Raw genomic sequence first — 25,224 nt, forward strand, 5'->3', positions numbered from 1 at the left:
CCCTGTTAATCGAGTCCATTGTCTGAACAGAAGATAGTGAGTCAGTGCACAACACTACATCGTTGGTTTATATATTATTTACATATTAAATATGCTTTATATATTGCTAACACCTCAGCATTGTAAAAAGAGAAAATGTTATTTACTCTGTATATCTACTGACTATATCAAGTTCAGGGATGTAGAAGGCAATGCCAACACCTGTATCAATCTTTGAAGCATCTGTAAATATTTGTAAACACTGACCAAAATAAGCTTCTCGTAAGTTTAAAAATAACGTTTCCGTTTAGTATTACACTCTAACAACAGTTGATCGATTTCCGTCCTTTAAATATATTTTATTTACATGTGAAAAGTTTAACGTATATGAACGTTAAATGAAGTGTAAAGGAACTAAAGGAACTCACGGTAAAGTTGCCTTTGCAGTAATACTGATTCACCATTCGCCTGCATCAGTTGCCATAATATTTAAATAGAGTGAAATTAATTGTTGCGAGAATAGCAACACATAAAAGTTAATTTTTCTCTGGGAAAATCATTTAATCACTTGTTTGGTTTTATGTATGTATTGGTTTGAGTGAGATGAATTAATCATGTAAATTCAGTGCATTAGATTAGCTTCAATTGTGAACATTTCTTGGTTTGATATATATTTTTTTTAGGTTAAGGACTTGTTTGTTTATCTTTCTTCCATTATGGAAAAAAACTGGTAGAACGTCATTTTTCTTACTTGCCAGTTAAAGCAAGAACGAGTATGTAGGGATGTGCTGAAGACTATGCATTACTCTATTTTTACTGAAGACCTAAAATAGTGAGAGAAGAAAATGGCCACAAAGTAAGCAATCTGATCAATTTAACCCTTTGAGTGCCACGGGTACTTTCCGAAGGCATATGCATAAAGTGCCACGCTGTTTTTCGCATATTTGTAAGCTTTTGGGAAAAAAGCTGTTGTAAAATAACTACCAAACAGATTTCCATCATTTTGTTGTTGTTTTTTTTTCTTATTAAATGCAGAATATGATACATATCGTTACAAATAAAATTTAATTTTAAAAAATTAAAAAATTTCAGTATTTATAAAAAAAGTTTTTTACTTTTGTATAAAAAGTGAAGTTTCGACCTAATTTGTGTGTATACGGTATTTTTAAGATTTTTTTTCTTTATACCATGATAAAGGCCATATGATTATAAATAAAACCATGTGTAATATCTTATTATAGAATTTTAAAAACATGGCATTATATGTATTAACAAAATGCTGCCCGGTACCGACATTTTATAAACTGTACTTCATTTGTCAGAGTTTAGAAATTACTTAGTAATGATGTAGTTTTCCCAATAAATCTAATAAAACATTAATACAACACAAATAATTATGATTAGTAAATTTAGAAACTAATACTTGCTAACATATTTACATAAAAGTTTACATTTACTAAATAATAACCCTAATAATATTTACACTGAAAATTCACGTTTTTTGCTTGAACACAACTCAAATCATACATTACTTTTGTAAAGAAATACAGTAAAATACTACATAAGTTACTATTTTATTTTGTATTAACTCAAATGCTTGGTTATCGGCACATAAACAACAAGAAAGGCCGTTACGCAACACGGTACTCGTCCGCTACGTCGCGTGACTGTAAGACAGAATCATCGTACAGGTACTTATCACAGCCCACTATTTTTTGGACGAGTTTTCCTTATCAGAGATCAAAATAAACTTCATTATACGTTCCTTCTTCCATAATGAATAGAAAAATACTCGATGAGTCATACTTCTTATCTCCAAATCGTCTCCAAATAGACACACGAATGACCTGACATTTCCGAATAATGAAACGTTGTTCTTATAGTTTTTGATTTAATTGATTGTCGTAATAACTTGTACATTCCAAAATAGGTTAAATAAAGTCAGTTGTTTTTAACAATGTAATTTATTTTGTCCCCGATAAGGAAAACTCGTCCAAAAATAGTGGCTTCTTGATAAATACCCAAACAACATAAGTTTCACAGATAAAATAGTAGAGAAACAACATAAAACTCGTATTTATTGATAGTTTGGAACCTATTGAATACAGCCGTCTGATTATTTGGCCCAAATAATCTTGTACTATATAAAATACTATCGAAATACGAAACGTCAAAATTGGCGACGCTGGCACTTTATGCATTTCTCGTAGCGTCAAAATTAGCGACGCTGTGGCACTCAAAGGGTTAAGAAATAGAGCCACAAAGAAATAAAGAATAACATTATTTCTATATATCATAGTTGTAAAAATATAAACACAAAAGTTGTGCTGAAAAATTTATTTCTTGGTAGATTCAGTTCTATAACTTCTCTTTGCATTTACAACAAAAATTGTTATACTATAAATGAATGAAGATGCCATTAGGATAAACTGTTATAAATGTTCAGAACAAGGAGATACTATTGATACAAAATATTGGATTTGCAAAAATTGCAATTTAATCTTGTATGAAAGATTTAAGCCTAAACATTTGCTTAGAAAATTACAATATGGACACAAGATAAAATAAAATTTGTTACATAATTTAGATCACAAAATGAACATTTTGAATTATCTTATGATGATCTAGAAATATCTACACATATTTAAAGAATATATTAGATTTTTCAAGGTATAAAAACATATTTATCATGATCAGATAATAACTGTGATATTTCACTAGTTAGATATACAATTAGATTATAATTTAAAACCTGAGATTTGTATAAGTTCGTAGTACATTTGGAGAAAAAACTTGAAGAATATATCTTAATGAAAGTAATTGAATATTAAAAAAAGTTGTTATTGGGCACCAATGTGCATTCTACAGTTCAAGTCCTTGAAATATAAAGGGCATAATGTCACCTGTTTTTATCAAATCGTAAGAAAATGAGTTACTTAAATGCATTTTTTTCTTACTAAATAATGGAATTTTTAAAAGAGTTGAATTGAAGGTGATTTAAGATACAAAGTATATAAGAAATTAAATAAATTAGAAGGACAAAAGAAGCATAAATTGTAAATTTATAAAAAATTAAAGATAAATTTGGGTTTACAATCATTGCGAAGTTAGAACACTTTAAAGTGCATTTGTCTAATATATTTTTGACTGTCTTAGATGATAAAAGAATTAGAGATATAAATAAAAGAGATAATTTACACTTAGTTGTCACAGGGAAAAACAATTAAAATAATAAATGTGTTACAATTAACTTTGTAAAGTTTTTACGAGAACTTTAGGTCTTTTTAACAGATTATATTATTATTTTCCGACGGATTTTCATTTATTCCAAGCATATTTTAAAAAGATTTATCAAGATCTTTCAATACAACTGGTTAGAAGCACACAACAGAGGTATATTAGCCATACTAATTCATAGCACTTTAAAAACAAAATTTAATCTATACAGCAGTGGCTTATAGAACTTTGGACAGGATTTTACATCAATTCTGTTGTACCCATTAAGTGAGTCAGAGCGCTGTATTCGTATCTACTGCTACACGCGTGCACATGTACACACACACACACACATATAAACTCCTGGACAAAATTAACGCAGCACTAAATAATTTTCTTTTATTACTTAATTATCTTATTTTAATGATTACACAATTCCAATAGTGTGTTATGTGGACATGTACAACCTTGCTCTTTTCCATAATGTGACTCACTGAAAATGTTTATAAGGGTAATGACATTTCTCCTCTCAGTCTGCGCCTGAGTTTACTTTGTGGTGGAAGTGCAACAGCAGTATGCCTCGATTCTTGACACCGAGAGAAGCGGCTAGAATAAGGCTTTTTGTACAGCAGGGGCGTTCGTATAGAGAAGTTGCTGCTTTGTTTGGCATACACAACACAACTGTTATGAGAGTGGTTCAGCGGTTTCAAGAAACCAGGAGCGACAATAGGAGGGCGAGGTCAGGGCCGTCCTCCGGCTACAAGCGAAGCTGATGACCGTTTTGTAAGACTAAACGCATTAAGAAATCGTACTTCAACAAGTACAGAGCTGCAAGCAATGTTAAGAACAACTCGAAATGTCCAAATTACAAGTAGAACTATACGCCGACGTCTCCATGAAGGTACATTGAGCAGCAGAAGACCTGCCAGAGGCCCACTTCTCACCAGAAGGCATCGAGTAATGAGATTACGGTTTGCTCAAAATCATGTCAATTGGACTGTGGAGGATTGGAAGGCAGTCCTCTTCACTGATGAAACAAGAGTCAGTCTGAGGTCTCCGGATGGACGAGAGCGTGTATGGAGAAGGCGTGGAGAACGTTTCGCTCAGGCCTGTTTCTCACCTCAGGTACCTTTTGGGGGTGGTTCTGTTATGTTTTAGGGAGGAATTAATTATGAGGCGTGTACAGAGTTAGTAACAATAGCTAGACCAGCTCTAAATGCTCCTAGGCATGTAGAGACTATACTACAAGAACATGTTGTACCTTTTGCACCTTTCGTTGGCCCTCAGTTTGTGCTAATGCACGATAACGCCAGACCACACAGTGCCGCAACAGTGACAGACTACTTAAGAGAGGTTGGTATCACTACCCTGGAGTGGCCACCAAGAAGCCCTGATTTAAACCCAATAGAGCATGTGTGGGACACTTTAAAAAAACGAACACGTGCTAGAAATCCACCTCCAGCAAACCTTGCAGAGCTGGAACGTGCTGTAAAAGAGGAGTGGCAGGGAATACCTATTGAAGATATCCAGCACCTCATTGAAGGTATGCCTAGGAGGCTCCTGGCAGTGATTCAGGCAAGAGGGGGTAATACCCGTTACTAAATAAGGGGAAATTAACTTTCAACTAAAGTGGAATAATTATAATGTGTTAAATTACGTAAGTAGTTAAATGGATAAATTAATTCATATTAAATTATAATGTTTTATTCATTAAATCTTGACATAACTAACCACACAGATTTTATTGAGTTTTCCTTGTCTTTTTCTCTTAAATATATTTTTTACAGCATGGTTAGAGATTTATTAATAACTTAGAAAATGAATTTAATAAGTGCTGCGATAATTTTGTCCAGGAGTGTATATATAAAACTAAGTAATGAAGGAAATAAAGAGATTTCAATATGACCCACATATTTATTGCATGATACAACTCACTAAATTAATATTCTTTAATACATAATCTATAAAACCTAAAATGTTAAGACTAACAATGAAAATTTAAATGAGTTAAGTTTAAAAACTAAAACAGGACAACCATAGGATCTTGCATGACCCCACAAATGTTCCCGTTAATAGCCATGAGGGCGTAACCACCAATACCCCATAGATTGCTCCAAGAGTTCTTGATCAACCAGTAATCTCTCCCAAAGAGTTTGCCATATCCAACAAGCAAAATAGCATGGTTCATTTTATTTTTGGCTGTAAAATACAAATTCAGTTATTGGGGAAGCACAATTAGTATCATTTGTAAAAAAATTAAAAGCAAATATGTGCATGTTTTAAGTGCTTTATGTTTTGTAACTCATTGAAACCAGTGGTACTGCAAAAAATGTTTGCAAGGAATTGATAACTAGAGAATCTGGGTTATATCGAATATTTTTTTATCTTTAATCATCCTTAACAGAGTACAATTAATATACCCATTAAAATTGATGTGTACAATGTACAATGGGAGGTAAGCCATACAGGATACCCTCAAGGCTCAATACTAGGCCCTTTAATGTTTCTTGTGTTTGTAGCTGACTTAAAATTATTAATGCTGATAACATAAGAACCATTCAATAAGCTAATGACACATCACTGATTGTCAGGGAGAGGGGTTCTCAATTGCTGGATACCAATATTATGAACTGTATCATAAACCAACAAATTGAAGCTAAATGAAAATAAAACAGACACAATCAAATTTTTAAGATTAACCAAAAATAGTACTGATGCCAACTTTGTTGATTCCACTAATGCTAAATTTCTGGGTGTTCATATTGACATTAATTTGAACTTTTCATGCCACGTTGGACAAATTTCAAAAAAAGCTTAATTCAATTTGTTTTTTAATAAAAATATTATCAAACACTGTTAGTTGTGAAGTATTGAGAAAAGTGTATTTTGCTTTGTTTCAAAGTTTGGTAAACTATGGTATAGGAATCTGAAGAGGAACAACTTTAGTAAGTTTTAATAGAATATTCTTACTACGAAAGAGCTGTAAGAATTATAAATAAAAAAAAACCACTGATCCTTGCAGGAAGCTTTTTAAGGATTCAAAAATCAAGACTTAATCGAGTTTATACCTGTATGAGTTATGCAAATATTACACAAAACATAAAAATAATTCTTCCCATGGTAAAAACGCTAATAAACATAATACCAGACATAATTTTATATAGATGAAACGACACTGCTCTTCTAAATTTGAAAAATCCATAAATTTCATAATTTGTAAAATAATAAATAAAATATTGAAATACAACAAAGAGTTAGTGTCCAGCACAAGGTTTTTTAAGGAAATATAAATATTTTGATAATAAAAGGATACTATTCGGTAAATGAGTTTTTTTATGACTCTTTCATATAAAATAGGGCTTTTTATTATTTTAAACTGTAATAGTAGTTTTAGATTATGATAGTTTATTGTCAATAATTTTTTAAACTTCTTACTGAATCTTTATATTGAACTGGTTAGCTTTGTGTTACAGTAGACGCTCTCTTAACCGGCCATTACAGGACCGAACTCCCAGCCGGAAAGCGGTTTGGCCGGTTAATCCGACGAACATAACCTTAATTGGTATACTGTATACGTACCAATTACGTAATACTGTACCGGTAAAAAAAAAAAAAAAATAGTTATTTAATTCTAAAGGTTACATTACTGAAATTTTAATATTTTAAAGATCAGTGGCATATAGAATACATAATAACAATACAATAATACTGTACTACATTGTATAAGAAAAATATAAAGGTAAAACTTACATTTTGTTTCCGAAGTATGGTAATTTTAGTCACAGAAACAGGACAGTACATTAAATATCCGGTAAATAATAAAAGAAATCTGTTATTTTCTTTTGTGTTTTCTTCTCCATCGTCTTTATGAAGGCATAGTCTCTCCACTTTTTAATGAACATCACATCTGCTGTTGACAGGTCTTGCTGCTCAATATACATTGCAGCCAACTGAAGTGCTTTTTTCCCTCTTCGTGACTGATTTCTTCTGCTTGATAGTCTTCGTCTGAGTCCTCTGGAATGCCTTGTTTACTTTCCTCCTCAACGACTTTTTCTACGATTTGATCATCACTGAAAAAATCTTTTTCAAGGTCGTCACCTGTCACCCATTCATTTACATTTTTTTCTTCAAGATGATCATCACTAGTACTACATTTTCTTAAGTCGTTAAGAAGAGCTGTGTTGTTATCTTCTTCAATTATTAAAATGGGTTGTTCATTATCATCTTCAGCTGGGTTAACAACCACGTTTTCTATGTCTGGCCAGGCTTTTCGCCAAGATTTAATGAACGTTGTGCTAGACATTTACTCATACGCCTTTGCGACCATGTGGATAACATCTTTAATATTTAAGTGCTGATCTTAACAGCTGATATAAGTTCCATTCCCGAGTCCATCTTCCCCAAAATTTCTGAAAGTAGTTTGCACCAATAACGTCTCTTTAAGCATTCTATGACTTCTTGGTCCATAGGTTGAATGAGACTTGTGACGTTCGCTGGAAGAAAACCAATTTTATACCAGGGGCTTCTTCACATTCAAGATCAGGTGGGTGTGTGCCAGAATTGTCTACGATTAGAATGGCCTTTTCTGGTAATTTACGTTTCTTTAAATATGCTTTTACTTTTGGAACAAACTCATTCATGAACCAGTCATCAAACCAGAACAAGCTGTTGGCATCCATCCATGCTGCCTTCTGGGCACGATAAAACACAGGAAGTGATGAAACATTTACGTTTTTAAACGCTCGTGGTTTCTGAGATATCCCAATAACCAAAAGTGGGAGCTTGTGTGACCTTGCAGCATTTGTGCATAAGGCGAGTGTAACTCGTTCTTTTTTAAGTTTAAATCCAGGAGCTGAACTTTAATTCCCAACAGAGAATGTTTTTTGTGGTAGACGTTTAAAGTTCAAACCAGTCTCGTCAACGTTTTTCTTTCACTTATCTTTCCTAGTTTGATTACAAACTCGTTTGCTGCAACGATATCTGCGGACATTTTTTCCCCACAAATGTTTTTCAAAATTTACTCAATGTTGCTTCTTCTTAACCTTCCTAACCATCCATCACTGGCTGAAATCTCTGCGTTATTTTGTTTTCCTAGTTTCTAATAAAAAAAGTTGCCTTTTCTTGTAAAAGTGGTCCAGTTATCGGAGTTCCTCTTCGCCGCTCCTGCATAAACCAAATCCATAACGTATCGTCAACCATCTCATTTGTTGGTTTTTTTAATGTTCTTCGATTCGTCAACACCTTTTCTGTTTCGACACTAGTGCAAAAATCCTGTAAGGATTTGCAATTACGTCGCCAATCATTGATAGTGCTTTTTCCCAACGTTAAGTTCATCACATATCTTTTTCACTGATTCGCCTTTGTCAATTCGCTGGATCGTATCGAGCTTTTTTTTACAGTTAAAACATTTCTTTTACGTTTTCTTTCACTCATTTTTGAAACTAAATAAAAGTATATAATCATTCAAACTGTTAGTCCATTTAATAAAAACTGCACACCTAAAAACACTACAACACAACACTAAACTGCACAACTTAAAACTGCCAACTAACTGTATGTATCAAGTTCGGAACCACCTGCTCAACTGAACAGGCATTGTCTAAACCATCCCAAAATAGCAGTTCGAGTTGTGACCCGTCAATGACTCATCGTTTGCTTCTTGGCCGGTTGACCCGAGGCCGGTTAGAGGGCGTCTACTGTATCTAAAAAAAATGTTTAGTGATGACCTTATATTGAAATCTATGACAATTCTCTATGTACACTATGTATTGACTGAGAAATAAATATCTATTGTCAATTGATCAATGATTTCCTTACCATCAATACCTAACTTTATTTTAATGTTGCTTTTATTCACAATACCAATTTCCCTCCTAACAAATTCCCAAGTTGCTTTTAATTTATTATTAGAGTTACAAATAACTAGTCATTTGCCTTTTTTTTGCCATTTTCACAATCTTTTTTCAAAGGTATGCTTGTACAGTGATAAAAGACTTGTACAGTTTCTGGAACCTTTTTGTTGAAAAAGAAAATGTGGAACTGATGAAATGGAAGTAATAGTCTGTGAGTTAGGAAGAGCTATTGCAAATGGTAGTTGGCTGAGACGACCCGTAACAGGGTTTCGGATGTGATTTATGGATTGTTCTGCCTGCCTGAACTTAGAAACAAGAATGAGTTACTGGTGATGTTGCTTTAGGAAGTTGTGAGACTATGAGGACCATCAAGCTGCAAAAACATACCCATCATGCAAACTACCCTGGCTCTCCTGAATGTTCTCAGTGAGCTACTCTGGTTACCCTGGCCTTATAAAATCACCTTTCTGTCTAATAAAAATGAAGTGTTTAAGTTTTTATAACAATATCAGAGAATGTTAAAAACAGTGTTTATATAATAATTTTGGAGAATCGACTGCTATCATTCAAATTGAAAATTATAAATTTTAATGTAGCTATGCACATTTGTTAATTTTTTGGTAAAAACACCTTTTGATAACTGTCCTTCAGGATCAGAAAACCATTTAAATACAGTACTAGAATTATAGAGATGTGTGTTTTTTTATTATAATGTCCAGACAAGAGTCACCATTATAGGTATTTCGCATAATTCTATGAATAGTAGTGAGACAATTAAAACTATTAATGAGATCGATGAACTAAAGAGATTCATTGGAGGACTCCAGAATAATGATGTTAACATCACCAGCAATTAAAAAACCAATGTCTTTGTTGGTAATAGAAATCACAGCTTAGAGCTTTTGTATAAGTAGGGAGTCCCTTCAAGGATTGCTGTACACAAACAAGAGTAATCTTCAATTCAGATATATAACCATAGTAGGGATCCGAATGAATATATGTGACTAGCTATAGAACAGATAGCTGATATTTACTGTTTTGTTACCAAACAAAATTGAAAAAAAAAACAATAATGTTTCAATGGCATATATTGTTTATCTTCTTATGTTGCAGGCTGTTAAAAAATGTAATACACTTAACTCATACCAGAAACAGTTTGATGATTGAAAAAAAAAAATCATGAACCATTAATAATATAGTTTTATAAAAATAGAAAATAATGAGACATTATGAGAATACATGATCATAACCCACGGATTCTAAAAGTAAGGACATTCATCTGTAAAAGGAGATCCACTCACGGCATCTATTGTCATTGAAGACTCCTCGCTTGTAGTACAAGAAGGCGTTATTAGCGTGCATGCCGATGGCGACGGGGCCATACTTTATCAAAGCCTTTTTGAGACAGATGGGGCACAGCTTTTTGACATGACCATAGGTTCTGATCCTCACTTCTGGCATCCCCTTCTTCATATGACAGTAGTTTTGCTGCATTAAAAAGAATCATAACTCAACTGTTAAATATGGAATGCTCCAGTTCATATGACAGCTGTCATGTTATTTTTGTTATATTATATTATTCTAAATTTTCACAGGAAACAAACTGTTTGAGCCAGCTGTATTGAGTTGATCTTAGGATCAACCCCATAAGAATAATATTAAACCTCAAACACTTTTGTGCCTTTATTTGTAGTCATAGAATTATGGAAGAAGCCTAATTTTAAAAATATATCTACACACACAAATGCTTTATAGTTTCTTTTTAAAGTGTACGCTTTTAAAATATTTAAATGAAGACCTAAATAATATTTTAAGATTTATTTTCTGAATAACCAATACAAATTTTGAAAAACTTAAAAGCGTTTAGTTGCGTATTACTTATATCTTTAAAATGTGTACAATTCTATAATTATGGGACTACAAATAAAGTCTTAAAAGTATTTGAAGTGTAATATTGTTCTTATAGGACTAAACTCAAGATGGCTGCCAGTCCTGCTGGTCTTAAGCACCTCACAAAACCCTAAAAACTGAAATTTTAAATATGTGTAACCTTAGGCTCAAACTATCATAGAATCTAACCATTGAAATTTTAATGTAAATAGCAATTTAATTAACTATACAGTACTTCAGAACAAAATATTGGGGTAAATCGACTACAAATTTTTAAGTTGTGTTGTTTTTAATACAGATAAGTGTATTCTTATTAACTTATCTCATTCTTTTGGTACTCAATTTCCCAAAGAATTAGTATTATTGAATCTAGTATTAAAACAAATATTAAATAAGTTCTGTAAGGGGTCAATTCCATTAAAAAGGTCAAAGACCCTTTAATGACCTATTGCAAGATGTCTTGGCAAACAAATAAAAATATCTTCAAACTCATGCAAGAGTCGGATTATCACTCTACTTTCTTGAGAAGAAGATAATGTTACAGATCACTGTGTTAATATTTATTGCATTATCATCAAGAATAGAGTTGTAAAATATTTTAATTGGTTTTTTTACAATTATTGTAACAGCACACACAAAAAGAAATGCATGGTTTGAAAGGGAAACAATGCATTCACTGAATTAACATATGAGTATACACAATTTATGAAGTAGCCTGTCAATAAATAAGAGAAAAGGCATGAATGATGATACTATTCTTCCAGTTATTTGCACTGAAATAGATTGTATAGATGAATATAGAAATTTTTATTCTTACTCCAGGGATTGTACACTTACCCATATAAATGTGTTTCATTCAAATATTATAAGTTTAAAAAAATTTTTTTGCATTTTATCAGTGTAATTTAAGTTTGTTAGTAGACAAGTTAGATATTATAGTTTTTACAGAATGTTGGCTTGGGGAAGGAGAGGAGGAGGTGAATATAGATGGGTTTGACCTTGTACTGACGGACAAAAGACGAAATCAAAACGATGGTGTAATTGTATATGTAAACAAAGGCTTATCGGTGACAGCATCACAAATAACCTTAGGAGACGTATACAGCATTTCACTTGACTTTACTTACTATAATAAGCACTTTAACTTTTTAGCAATATATAGAACTTTTGATAGCGATGTAAACAGTTTTATTGAAGTTCTTGACAACTATTATATACAACACAATAAAAAATGTATTAGTATTGCACTCGGGAGTGCTGCCCAGGACACGCCCTCACTGCCCATCACGTACATAGACCGAGCACTGTTCACAGACAATCTTACTAATACTCACTGAGAACCCATACTGAACTGCTGTGATACAAATGAGTGTGCAAATAGTTTTGCTCATATTGTTTCAGGAGCATTATTAAGTTAAAAAAAACAAATTTAAAATCCTGTTACCCATAAGAAAAAACTCAAGCCATGGATTTCAACCAACCTAATAAACACTATACGGGAAAGAGACAAAATAAGCAAAATTCTTAAAAAGCAACCTTTTAATTGTGAATTACGAAACCAATTTAAAAACCTTAAGCAGCATTTGAGCAACACTTTGAAATACGCAAAGCGGCAGTATTACAGGAATAAACTGAATGGAATAAAAATTGGCCAGGAGGGTTGAAATTAGAGACGTGTTTCCAATCAAAAATTTTCTTCCTGGAACGACTACAAATAACAAAGAAATATTAAAACAAGTTAGTAATGATTTCAATACGTTTTTTTCATCAGTTGGCAGAAAGTTAGCAGACGAGATCATTGTAAGTGGGAACCCAGTGGTGAGAGACTCTAACTTTAGATTAAACATTGACTTCACAATACACATTGTGACTGAAAAAGAGGTTGCACGACAAATCACTGGACTGAGAGGAGGATCCGCACCTGGATGGGATGGGGTTTCGGCAAACGTGTTAAAGTCTAATATGCATATTATTTTGTAGCCTTTAACACATCTAATTAATTTAAGCATATTAACTGGCGTATTTTCCCTAAAATTCAAATTGGCAAAAATTTACCCCCTTTATAAATCAAATTGCTTTACCGACAAAAGCAACTACCGCCCTATTTCATTGTTAAGGGTGTTTTACAAAGTTTTAGAACAAATAGTGAAGAACTAGCTAGTATCATATTTACAAAACAACAATATATTGAGTGTGTGCCAATTTATTTTTATTTAGATCAGACAAGAATATTAACGATGTATTTTTTGACGTAAATAAGGAATTGAACGACAATATTTCAAAAAATAATAGGTGTTTACTAATCTTTTTAGATTTAAAAAAAGCGTTTAACTCAGTTGATCGCACAATCTTGCTAAAAAAAATGGAAATGATAGGAATCCACGGTAATGCTCTAGCGTGGTTCACTAGCTACTTGAATGACAGGAAACAGGTTGTGTCTATATGCGGAAAAAATAGCAATCCACAAAATGTACACTACAAGGTAATACAAGGCAGCACATTAGGCCCAATTTTGTTTGTTATATATATCAACAATATTGCAAAAATTCAGTTACAAGGTAAACTTTTTTTGTTCACAGATGACAGTTTAATATTTATCTCCGTAAGATGTTGGCTGAAAACACAGGCCAAGGCATTGAGCAATTTGATGAATATAATACAGTGGTTGGATCAAAATATTCTGTCATTAAATATCTTAAAAACAAAATTTATGCCAATCTCTTTAAGTATTAATACAGAATGCCCTTTCAATGAATTGAAAATTCATAATTGTGGAACTTACACAAATTTAATATGTGATTGTAAGAGTATAGAGAGTGTAGTGTCCTAAAAGTATTTAGGTGTGGTTTTCGATCATCGTTTAAAGTGGACGGAGCATGTAGCTTATTTAAAAAAAAGTCGGAAAATACATTTATCCATTCAAAAGATTAAGTGATATTTTACATGACAAAGAAATTAAAACTATGTATTTTGCTTACGTACAGTCCTTATTATCATTTGGAAACATTGCTGAGGAAGAGTTCGGAAATCGGTCCTTTAACCTCTTTTTGTTATCCAGAAAAGTATTTTAAAAGTAGGGTTTAGGAAATATAAAAGATATCCGACTTATAATCTTTTTCATGAAACAGCAATTCTTTCCTTGCGCCAGTTGTATATAAAAAGTATATTAACAAACATATATAAAAATGTTTCTTCAATTCTCTCTTTAAAGTCACATTCTTATAATACTAGGCACTCTAATAGAGTGGGGATCTCTGTTATACCATTAATTAAGTCGTATTCAAATACTAACTCATTTTATATATCTCAGACCTTATTTAGAAATATATGGAACAAATTTAGTAACTTTTCTTTATTTGAACCTTAGTCTATTGAAATATTCAAACATAAAGTTAAAAATTTTCTACTGCTTATTGGACTTGAGGAACCCGAGGCCCTGTTACTGTCCGAGTGTGGGCGGTCATGACAATTTCTTGTACCAACTGTTTACTCATGATTATAATTTACCTACGACTAACAGCTAACAGTAGACATTACTGAAAACTACATTTATCTCCACCTTCGGCAGTAAACTTGAAAAAAACCGGTTGACAGGTACTGGAATACACTAATGGCGATAATTTTTTTTTTATTAAATAAAGACTACAGTAACTTTGCTGTAAGATGTATATCAATGCTGTATTCCTGGAGATTAGTTTTATATACATAATATTTATTAATAATACGACTCTAGCCTACGCATAGGCTGCTTGTGCATGTAGGCTAATTTCCATACGCTATGTAAATACTTTTAGTTATTTATTGTATATACATTAATTGTAAATTCAGATATTAAAACTAATTGTAATAGTTTGTAACTTTAACGGAAATAAACTTTCTTTCATTTCATTTCATTTCAGTAACAGGGTAGTTTAATTCTAATAAAGATTGATGTACAAAAATGACTTGCTCTGTCAGGATTGTACTTAAAGAACAATCTAAACCTTACTGTCTGCATATATACTATTTCCTATGTGGCTATATTCCGCAGGTATTTAAATAATCAAATTAATGATGTTTTGGGTTTAAAGGGCAGGGATACAGATTACACAAAACTTTGCTCAAGCTTAGATATGAAACAAATCACAACAGGGCAATTTATCGGAAAATCTACCTAGAAGAAAATGGACACATAAAATAAAATCACATTGTACAGATAGTAAATATATAAATAAAAATGTGTTATAAAAATTATGAACAACAATAATAGCTACCCTTCCAAGGTACGGTCCATAAGCTCGGGACAAGGGAATGCCTCTATTCCTCATGACCCACTTGAAGGCACCCTCCATGTACCCTCCATTACAACCTCTGTTTCCGTAGTTCCACGAACAATCCATCAAAACCTAAATATCAGCAAAAATCTATTGTAAGTAAAGAAGTTTAGTGTCAAAGCAAAAAACCTAAAAAAGAAACCTCTTCTGTCACATTCAGAACGGAGGAAGAATCCATAAGCTTTTATTGTAAATATTAGATTGAAAATGAATTCGTAGTTTTGAAGATTAATGAATATAAACTTTTTGCTATTGCAAAACTTTAATGACTTGCATATTAGTTATCATTTTAAACACTTGGAGGCCTTAAAATCTTACAAGATATCTAAACAGTTTTTGGTAGTGAAGAGTCTATATTATTAACTCAATATTTTATCAGAGAGATGAATCAATATTTTCAGTTATAAAAACTGGTTTTATGGACAGCTGTAGCCCAATATCCAGACATAGATTCTACTGAAAATGTGTTAATCATAAATGAACTGTTTTTAAAGATGGTAGCAAAATGTCTTTAGAAAACAAGCTGATGTAAATATATAAGCTAGTAAACATAAAAACATTATTTTACATCTTTTGCATAAAATATATATGATTTAATATATTAATTAACTATTGGTGTAGATTTGTTAGAAAATTATAAAAACATTATATTTTTATAATGTGCAGTCAATGGCAGACCTGCTCAGATAGGGTAACTAGACGTCTGGTCTTTACAAAGTAGCCCCCTTCAATAGCTCCGGTACTACTGAAACTCCAACAAGAGCCACAGTTGCCCTGATCTGGAACAAAAATGTGTTACTGTAAACACTTAATGATAATAGGGAATGCATAGACAAAACAATAACATAAAACTAGTATAACAGTATAACAACAAAAGATAGAATATAAATGCAACAAACAAAATTGCTCAGTACAATACATTGCTGCTCTGAAAATTATCAAAATCAGAACAGAATAAAGCTATTAAATTAAATTGAAAGAATTCAATTTCTTACCCCCAAGGGGTAACACATGTAGCTCAACTATCAGAATGAAATGAGCTGCAGAGTTGAAATTTTGTATGCAACTTCAGTAAAGCCTGTTATGCAATACATGGTGTAATATACTACTACTGTATTTAAATAATAAAAATAAATACTAAACTGCACTATTCATATATCATTTCATAAAGCTTTTTCCTCAAGATATTAGTTTCAAAACACTTATTAGAATAAAGATAAATGTTTAGTAATATTATTAAGTGGAGGATGTGAGAAATAAAAGTTTTTTAATGACAATTGTAACTTTGGACTCTTCAAACGGATAGTAAAAATATAGTAACTATTCCCAAGATAACAAAAATTATGCAGAAGAATAACATGTTTGTTATTTAGAGTAAAAATTGTATTTTTTGTAAATTTGTGTGAACAAATATCTACTGTGAAAAAACAATGTAAGAGTGAAGTTACCTATGTGAATTTTTCAAAAATTGCCTGTAAAAACCCAATAACAGTTATTAGAAAAAGAGTGCCACTAAGAAAGTAAAACTATAACCCACATCAATCACCACATTATCACTCACATAATCCTTATTTGTAAGGATCAAGTTAAGATAAAATGTGCAGTATAATCAGACAGACAGAGCAGAGCTATAACCAAATGTAAAGTTGAGTTATACAAAATGCACTTTACCTTCTGCTCAGTACAGTATCATATGACACTCACAGACTTGTCATCTGGAATCTGGAGTCTATGTCAATTGGTCAACATTAAAAACATAACATATGTCGTAGAACACATTATTTTGAACAAATACATACAAGATATTATAAGCTAGAAAAAAATCTAAATGCATTAATGTGCAACATTTACAATACGTTTTCTGGGATAATAATAAATATTAAAAGTAAAAGGTAATATAGTTTTTTTTTTTTTTTTTTTTTTTTTTTTTTTTTTTTTTTTTTTTTTTTTTTTTTTTTTTTTAAGGCTATTAAGCAAAGGTACCAGCATATTTAGACACCTTACTTTTTCAAAATTGCATAGAAAATGTATTAATGTAAAGAAGAATCCACATGCAATTAAATTTATGAAGAAATTATAGCATCTCCTCAGTATCGCACTGTTGCAATTCTATACTTGTAAATATCCCACTGTATCAACCACAGAATAATTCATACTGAATCAAACGTGTTTCAAAAGTATTTCTGTATGCACTTTTAGAAACTTAGCATCCTATTCAGTAGACCAATCACAGTATTGGTCAAACATTATGTTTTTAGGGATTTTTGTTTGTTTCTTTTATCAATAAAAGTTTATTGTAATATTTGGAAGTCCCCAAGAGCGCTCACTTCTGGCTGACTTATACCTTCCCAATAAACTTCAACTATGCACAGCAGAAACTGTGTATCACTTATATCTGATGGATGTCCAGAAAATGGTACATCAATAATGGCAAATGGGGAAAGGTTGAAATATCTACTGCTGAAATATAACTGCTGTCCCTCTTCATGAGATCTCAATAGGAGGCAGTCCCTACCACCAACCTTACCAATCCTGAAAACCCTATCACTTTGAAATGAAGCACAAAGGTCCTTGTAGGCCTAAGTACAATGAAGGGTTTCCTTAGCTTTAAGTTTAAAAAAATATCTAAAAGAACATAAATGTTTTTAATTAAACAAAGTAATTGTCTTAATACTTCTACTATAAACTTTTTTAATTTTTAAACATATGCTCGTCCTCACTTCTAGGGTTGATAAACAGTAAAAACATATTTAATACTGACAACGTTTTAAAACTACATCATAGCAATTGTAACATATTTTACTCCACTTAACTACAACTTCTGAGATTTACCTCAGGTATTACAGCAAGTACGACATACTTTATAAAGTAGGTCTTTAATGGATTTGATTTTTGTTTTAAGACGTTTTATCATATAATAATTATGTGATTAGATAGCTGGATAATCAGTGACTAACCTTTGACTGGTGTGACAGCTCCTCTGTTTCGCCAGTCCCAAAAACCAGGTACTGATAAACCATCCGATGTCTCATTGCCAATTTCCTCAAATGGTACATCGCCATCAAAGAAGCCACTGCTGAACGAGCAAGCAGTGAGTGCCTTGAGCTCTTCAGGAGTGTAGTCCACAAGATGGTTCACGCCCAATGAGTAACTCAGATTGGCTCGGTTTGTGGATGTTATAAATCTATAGATGTTAAAAATAATAATTAAATAAATGTAATCATGTTCATCAATGTTTATCACCATCTGAATATATTATTGGAGCAACAGGTAATTCCAGAAAGTTGCAGTGGCTTTTCTTGGGTTTATATGGCTTAAATTAACTCAATTGTGAAAAAGGTTATATTTGGACACTGTCAAAAATGTTATGGAATCAACTGAATGTGTTAGAAGATTTGACTCACAAAACTGCAACTGCACAACCAATAAGAGCTATACTACATATCATGCCAAGCTACATTTTTGTGCCACCATTTCACTTTCTCAGGAGGGCAGCCTGTGAGTTTGAAAACCATTTTTAAATTGCAGCACGTTTATTATATTTATATAACATATAACTTTAAAAGTCTTGATGAGGTAATACCAGTTTTTAATAGGTGTTAAAACTTGATTTTTATACAACTGTTCTCATTTTTAAAAATATTTAAAATCATACAGAACTTCAACTATATTATACATTTCTTATTGATTTCTAACAAATCATTCCCTTGAGTAAGTAAGATAAATGAAGAAATAAATAAGTAATATCCTAAGCTTATGATGATATGAAAAGTTCCAATGGTATATGTTGTTGATTACATTATTAACATCTTGTACTCAGAGTAGTACACTGGTTATTCTGATAATTCCAATTGAGATCACAGTTTAAACACCTGTCTTGGTTAGTAAATTTAGCCTTAAGAAGAGCAAGGTTATTGCAATTCTCACAGTCACATTAGGGTGATAGGTTTATTTTCTGTTAAGATTTCTACTTTTGAGGAATGATCATTATCTAGTTAGAGTTTCATATTTGAGTAGACACTAAACAAAGGAGATGGGTAGAAACATATGGCACCTTTATTAAAGGACAGCTTCTTATTTAACACATATACAATGGAAAACTGAATGTCAGAGAGATGGCTGTGTTATGTGGCACTGAGGTGCACAAACACCACCGCGCGAGCACGAGAGAGGCCGCGCAGGATCGGGAGTGCTTGGCAACCACTTCCCGCAGAGGGGGCAGTGTCTGAGCGAGCACTGCCCTCAAAAACGAAGATCCGGCGTAGCCGATCTTCATGAACACATGATCTAGGCATAGTAACAATGTCACTGCTGCCTCTGAATGTATGAACTTTGTTTACTAAGGTTTCACCTTGGGTCTTGACTGCATCCAGTTCTTTCACACTCAGATGAATTACCTTTTACTAGGAACATATACACATTTAGAGAGTAGGTTTGATATAATCAATGTTGCCTAGATGTATAGAACATGTGCATGTAAACTAAACATTGTAATCATGAATTAGAATAGTTTAAATAGGGAGTTTAAATGGCAGATATATAATATTATGTTTTTCTAAAATTGCGTCACATTAACATTAAACACAATCTAAACTTCAAAAATCATGCTTTAATTGTAGTTGCTACAATTAAACAGGATGGAACTAAGGCCTCCAGTTCACTGTGCTTCTTTTATATATTTGGATTATCAACTAGGTGCTTCTTGAATCATATTTTATTATTATTTTATTTATTTTTATTTTTTATCTATTATTTTATTTTATTTCTATTAGAAGTCAATAAAAGTCACTTTAATTTTAAAATAATTACTTATATTGCTACTAGGTTGTGAGGTTCACTACCACTTTTTTGGAAGTCAATCAATCAACTTTACTCAATAAAAGTATATGGTATAGTATGAATGGTGTCAATATTTTTATAAATTCTATGAAGATATGATTAAAAATACTTTTCTTACTCTTAGATTATTAAATCATTAAATAAATTTCAAATTTTCCGCTTTATTACTACCTATCATACAATAAAATAATGTTTTATTTTCATGAAATATAAAATAAAAAGTTATAACTTTTCAAACAATTCTTCAAGACTATTCACCAGGAACTCTTTTTCAACAGGTTTTATATTTCTAAATTTTTTTATTCTTAAATTACTAGGGAGTTGATAGAAAAATTTAATTCCTGCATAAAATGGCTTCTTTGTAAACAGCTTTAATCTGTGACAAGGAAAAGTATGCTTATCACGGCTTCTGGTGTTATAATGATGGGTTGAGCCAAGAGTAGGTAGTTGGCTGCTGATTTGTTATACATAAATCACTGTTTCATATACTAGCAAAAAACAATTCTTAAATTCTGAAAAAAATGGTCCTTTACAGAATCTAACCAATGTAAACTGAGTATAACTCTGTCTTTTTTGTAAAACAAATATTTAATTTAACATATGTGTGATGTGGCACCATAGACGAGTCCATAAATTATGTGTGAGTGAATTAAGGAGAATAAATCATTCTCAAGGTGTTTTGACTATATATTTTTGACATCTATCTCAATGTATACTTTGTTACAGACACCTATCACATGAAAATTATAACTCAGTGAACTATCAAAATTTCAGAATATATTTAATATTCCCCCATACCTAAATGAAAACTAACATCAACAGACTGGATATTTGTCCTTATTAGATACTTCATTGTTGATTAATCTCCATATTGTTTTATAGGCATTATGTGAGTAATTTATTACATCATAGTAGTTATTATTTATCAAGTGACTAAATTGATATAAATGTGTTTTGTACCCTAAGCATTCAAGTAATAAACATACCTTTTCTTTTCCAGTGCAAGAAGTCGTGAGGTTACAATAACATTTCTTTTATAAATAAAAAAATGCTTTGGGGTACATTATACATACAAGTGAAATATGAGCAAACTCTATTAATTAAGCCTGTATGTTTATTTCTATAAAGCAAACACACATCAACAATTTTGTTAAAACACAATACATCATAGAAGACATTAACACAAATATTTAACATGTTGTTAGATTCTTTTCACAATTTATCTCCCATACAAGGTGTGTTCAAAAAGTGTCACGAATTTTGAATTTTCGTGGTTACGTATATTTGAATTTCAATTTTTTTGTGGCGTTTTGTTGGTACATATGTCTCTCACTTATGTTGACAATTTTGGCCATTTTTAATGTTCAGTTAATTGTTGACAGCTGCTTTGCTTGCACGTGTTTTGGTTCGTCTTCGATTTTTACCTATTCAAAAAATTGGAACAAAGAACCTGTATCAAATTTTGTGTGAAAAACTAAATTAAGTGTGCGGATGCATTCCGAATGTTGACTGTGGCATACGGAGAAGCTACTTTGGACAAAAGCAACGTTTATCGGTGGTACAAAATGTTTTCAGAAGGCCGAGAAGATGTGAACGACGAAGAGCGTGCCGGACGCCCGAGCACTTCAACAACAGACGAAAAAAGTGATGAAGTGAAGAAAATGGTATTGGCCAATCGTCGAATCACCATTAGAGAAATTGCTGAGGACCTAGACATATCGATTGGCTCGTGCCATTCAATTTTAATCGATAACTTGGGCATGAGACGGGTCGCCGCAAAATTCATTACAAAATTGCTCAATTTCAATCAAAAACAGCATCGCATGAATATTGCTAATGAGATGTTGGAATCTGTCTGCGACGACCCGAATTTGCTCCAGAGGGTCATAACTGGTGATGAATCGTGGGTTTATGGTTATGATGTGGAAACCAAAGCTCAATCATCTCAATGGAAGTTGCCGCACGAACCAAGACTGAAAAAAGCACACCAAGTTCGGTCGAATGTGAAAGTTTTGCTTACAGTTTTCTTCGATTGCAGGGGTTATGCGCAATTTGCGCAAAGCAATCCGCCAGAAATGCCCGAATTTGTGAAAAAACAAAAATTGGCTTTTGCACCACGATAACGCCCTTGCTCACACATCGCTGCTTGTACACGACTTCTTGGCCAAAAACAACACACTAATGATACCGCAGCCACCGTATTCCCCAGATCTGGTCCCCTGTGACTTTTTCTTGTTCCCGAAACTGAAGAGGCCCATGAAAGGACAACGCTACGCCACAATTGACGAGATAGAGATGGCATCGAAGGAGGAGCTGAACAAGATACAAAAAATGATTTTTTGAAGTGCTTCGAAGATTGGAAAAACGTATACAAGTGTATAATATCCTAGGGGGATTACTTTGAAGGGGACAAAATAGATATTCACGAATAAATAAATAATTTTTGAAAATACACAAAATTCGTAATACTTTTTGAACACACCTCGTACACTTTGCATAAGAACAAATTCAATTAATCCCATGTTCAGTTTGTAATTAACTAAATTCAATTAATTTGTGAACTGTAATGCACTGTGTATAAACTTACCTCATTTTTTGTCTAAAGATATTTTTCCGCTGGATGTCCTCTTCTGGGCTGTACATTTTATTGAACTCCTGTTTATAGTTGAGCCAAGCATTGTTCACATGGTCCATATTCTCATCCACAAACTCTTGTATAGGGTTAAAGCTGTACACAAGCTGTTCCTCTACCCCACCAAGTTCTGTCTCATTCATCGATTTACATGATGTCTCTGAACATTATGGTTTTATTAAACAACTATTTGAATACATGTATTTAAAAAAATAAATGAAGCTGTGTTGAAAAAGCCTTTCTTTTAGAAAAAAATAATAACTTTTTTAGTAACACCCCAGTACAGAAAGGTGAACGTAGATTATCCTAACTGTCATATAAGTTTTTTAATGTTACATAGGCTATGTGTGTGTAAAATGTCAGCATTCTGGAAGCCACAAAAAAATTACTTTCTTAAAAATTGAGTAAAACCTTCCTTTCCCAAGAAAGTGATGTTGGATGGATTCGTCATTTAGCAAAATTCAACCAAAGCAAATTAATATTAATGATCACATTATGTACCAAAATTCTAGATTACAATTACATTTCAATAGATAGAGTAAATTGGTGTTGTTATTATGAATTTCCAAGATCAATTCAACTCCCATGAACTTCGCCATTCTTGAAGTGAACCCTCTCTTTACAAACCACCACTTTGTACAGGTCTGTGTTACAATTGTTAAATTGGGTTTGTTCCAAATCACCATTTCTTTTTTTTAACAGTGTTTTCAGTAGGGAAAGACTCAAAAATGTTAAACTGTCTATTGTCACACAAAATCAATTAAATTTCTCTTCCCTGGCCTTAATAAGAAATGCACACAGGACATTAATTTTGGTGAGACTTAATCTGTTATTAAGTATCTACTGTGCATTTTATAAAGATTTGAAATATTATAAACTTTTATAATTTAGAAACAACAAATTTAAAGCAATATTCTATTAAATTTCCAAATATATTATCATGTGAATTTAATATACCTAATACATTTGTAAACAAATTTAAATAGCAACAATACTACAATTACATTTTCCTTTAAAATTGTCAATGAATAACAATAATGTTTTGTAAACTAGCGATATTAATTTTGAATTTTGACCTGGAATCTGATATGGATGCAAAATTAAGTGTTCAGTTCTTTATCAATTTGGTCAGTTAAATCCATTGCAACACCCCCTTGTGCATTTAATACAAACACTCTAAAAGACAACCTATTGAAGAAATCTTGAACTCCAACAAAATTGTTTGATTGTAACAACATTTTATTGCTGCTTGGCCAATATAAGATCCTCTATTGTCAATCAATTTCCTTTTAATAATTTCATTACAATTTATGTAACCTTAAGAATAATAATATTAATCTACAGAACATCATCAAATATGTTTAAAACGTACCTTTGTAAAATGTACTATTTTCTAACTCTATTACAACTTGAGTTAACATCCCTTGTAGCTGGAAAGTTAGGACCCTAGGGTTCAAATTCTTAATTGGGCATAACATTTTCACACACTAACAAATTATTATCTGAGCCTAGCCTGACAAAAAATTACAGATTTTATCAAATTTGGTTGTGATTATGTATTGTTGTTAGTCATAAAGCAAGCAGCAACTTGTTCATGTTTTCAGAGGAAAAGTCACTTACTGTCTTCGACTTGAAATATTGCAGGAGTCGGAGCAGTAGCTGAAAAGTATTCAAAGTCCATGTAATGATGGTCTGTCCCTTTCTGTTCATAACGTAATGGTATGATAACTTTGGTGCTTGCTTCCTTCTGTAAATTAAAAAATATGAAACAGATTAATTTAATTAAAATTAATTTAAGTAAAAGTTATAAGTTACAACGCAAAAAGGAATCTCAACAGAATAGAATATAGAATGTACTATAATTTTGTATTATTAAAGTGTCTGTTAATATTATAACTTATAAATACAATAGCATTTTCAGATGTAAAAAACTTTTTTAACAATGTGATACCTTACAAAGCCAAAGGATTATAAATTACACTTAATGAACATATTTATGTTTAAATAAATATGAAATTTCTGTATCAATCTTATTGTAAAACACATGAACTCTTACAATAATATAGCAGAAGTGATAAGTAAAGGAAATTTGTGATTAGTTGAATGATGAGAAATCGTATTTAATGAAAGTTTACCTTCCAAAAGAGATAGACAGTGAATACAGTATCGGACACTGACACTCGCTCCCACTTCTCTGCCTTCACACCTCTCATTTCTGCTTCCTCCTTGAACTGAACATTTCTTCACATTAAAATTTAAACATTTACTGACCCATTTTAATTCATTGTTGGAGCAAATGTATTATTACAATGAAAATAAAAAAGACCTATAAATCTAAAAATATATATTCTTATTTTGTTTTATGTTAATTAAATTTAACTAAAAAAGATTGAAACACTTGTCAAACACATTGTAACCAATACTTTATGCCAATTTGAATATATATATATATATATATATATATATATATATATATATATATATATATATATATATATACAGG

The 25,224-nt window shown here is 31.9% G+C and overlaps 1 protein-coding gene across 3 annotated transcripts in view; it reads right to left on the reverse strand.

Annotated features, from left to right (window-relative positions):
• Positions 1 to 5,095: 5,095 nt before the first annotated feature.
• The window catches only part of LOC124368184 (cathepsin L-like proteinase), a 33,293-nt gene continuing 13,164 nt past the window's right edge, over positions 5,096 to 25,224 (reverse strand). For all 3 annotated transcript variants that reach the window (XM_046825472.1, XM_046825461.1, XM_046825466.1), the window contains exons 4-11: positions 24,857 to 24,952; positions 24,342 to 24,468; positions 22,677 to 22,881; positions 18,208 to 18,434; positions 15,929 to 16,029; positions 15,191 to 15,322; positions 10,349 to 10,535; positions 5,096 to 5,394 (exon numbers count right to left, since the gene is read on the reverse strand). In XM_046825472.1, coding sequence (XP_046681428.1) covers positions 5,216 to 5,394; positions 10,349 to 10,535; positions 15,191 to 15,322; positions 15,929 to 16,029; positions 18,208 to 18,434; positions 22,677 to 22,881; positions 24,342 to 24,468; positions 24,857 to 24,952 — 1,254 coding nt within the window. In that variant the 3' untranslated portion in view covers positions 5,096 to 5,215. The remainder of the gene's footprint in view (positions 5,395 to 10,348; positions 10,536 to 15,190; positions 15,323 to 15,928; positions 16,030 to 18,207; positions 18,435 to 22,676; positions 22,882 to 24,341; positions 24,469 to 24,856; positions 24,953 to 25,224) is intronic.

This window comes from Homalodisca vitripennis, chromosome 1, assembly GCF_021130785.1.
Source record: "Homalodisca vitripennis isolate AUS2020 chromosome 1, UT_GWSS_2.1, whole genome shotgun sequence".
NCBI lineage: Eukaryota > Metazoa > Arthropoda > Insecta > Hemiptera > Cicadellidae > Homalodisca > Homalodisca vitripennis.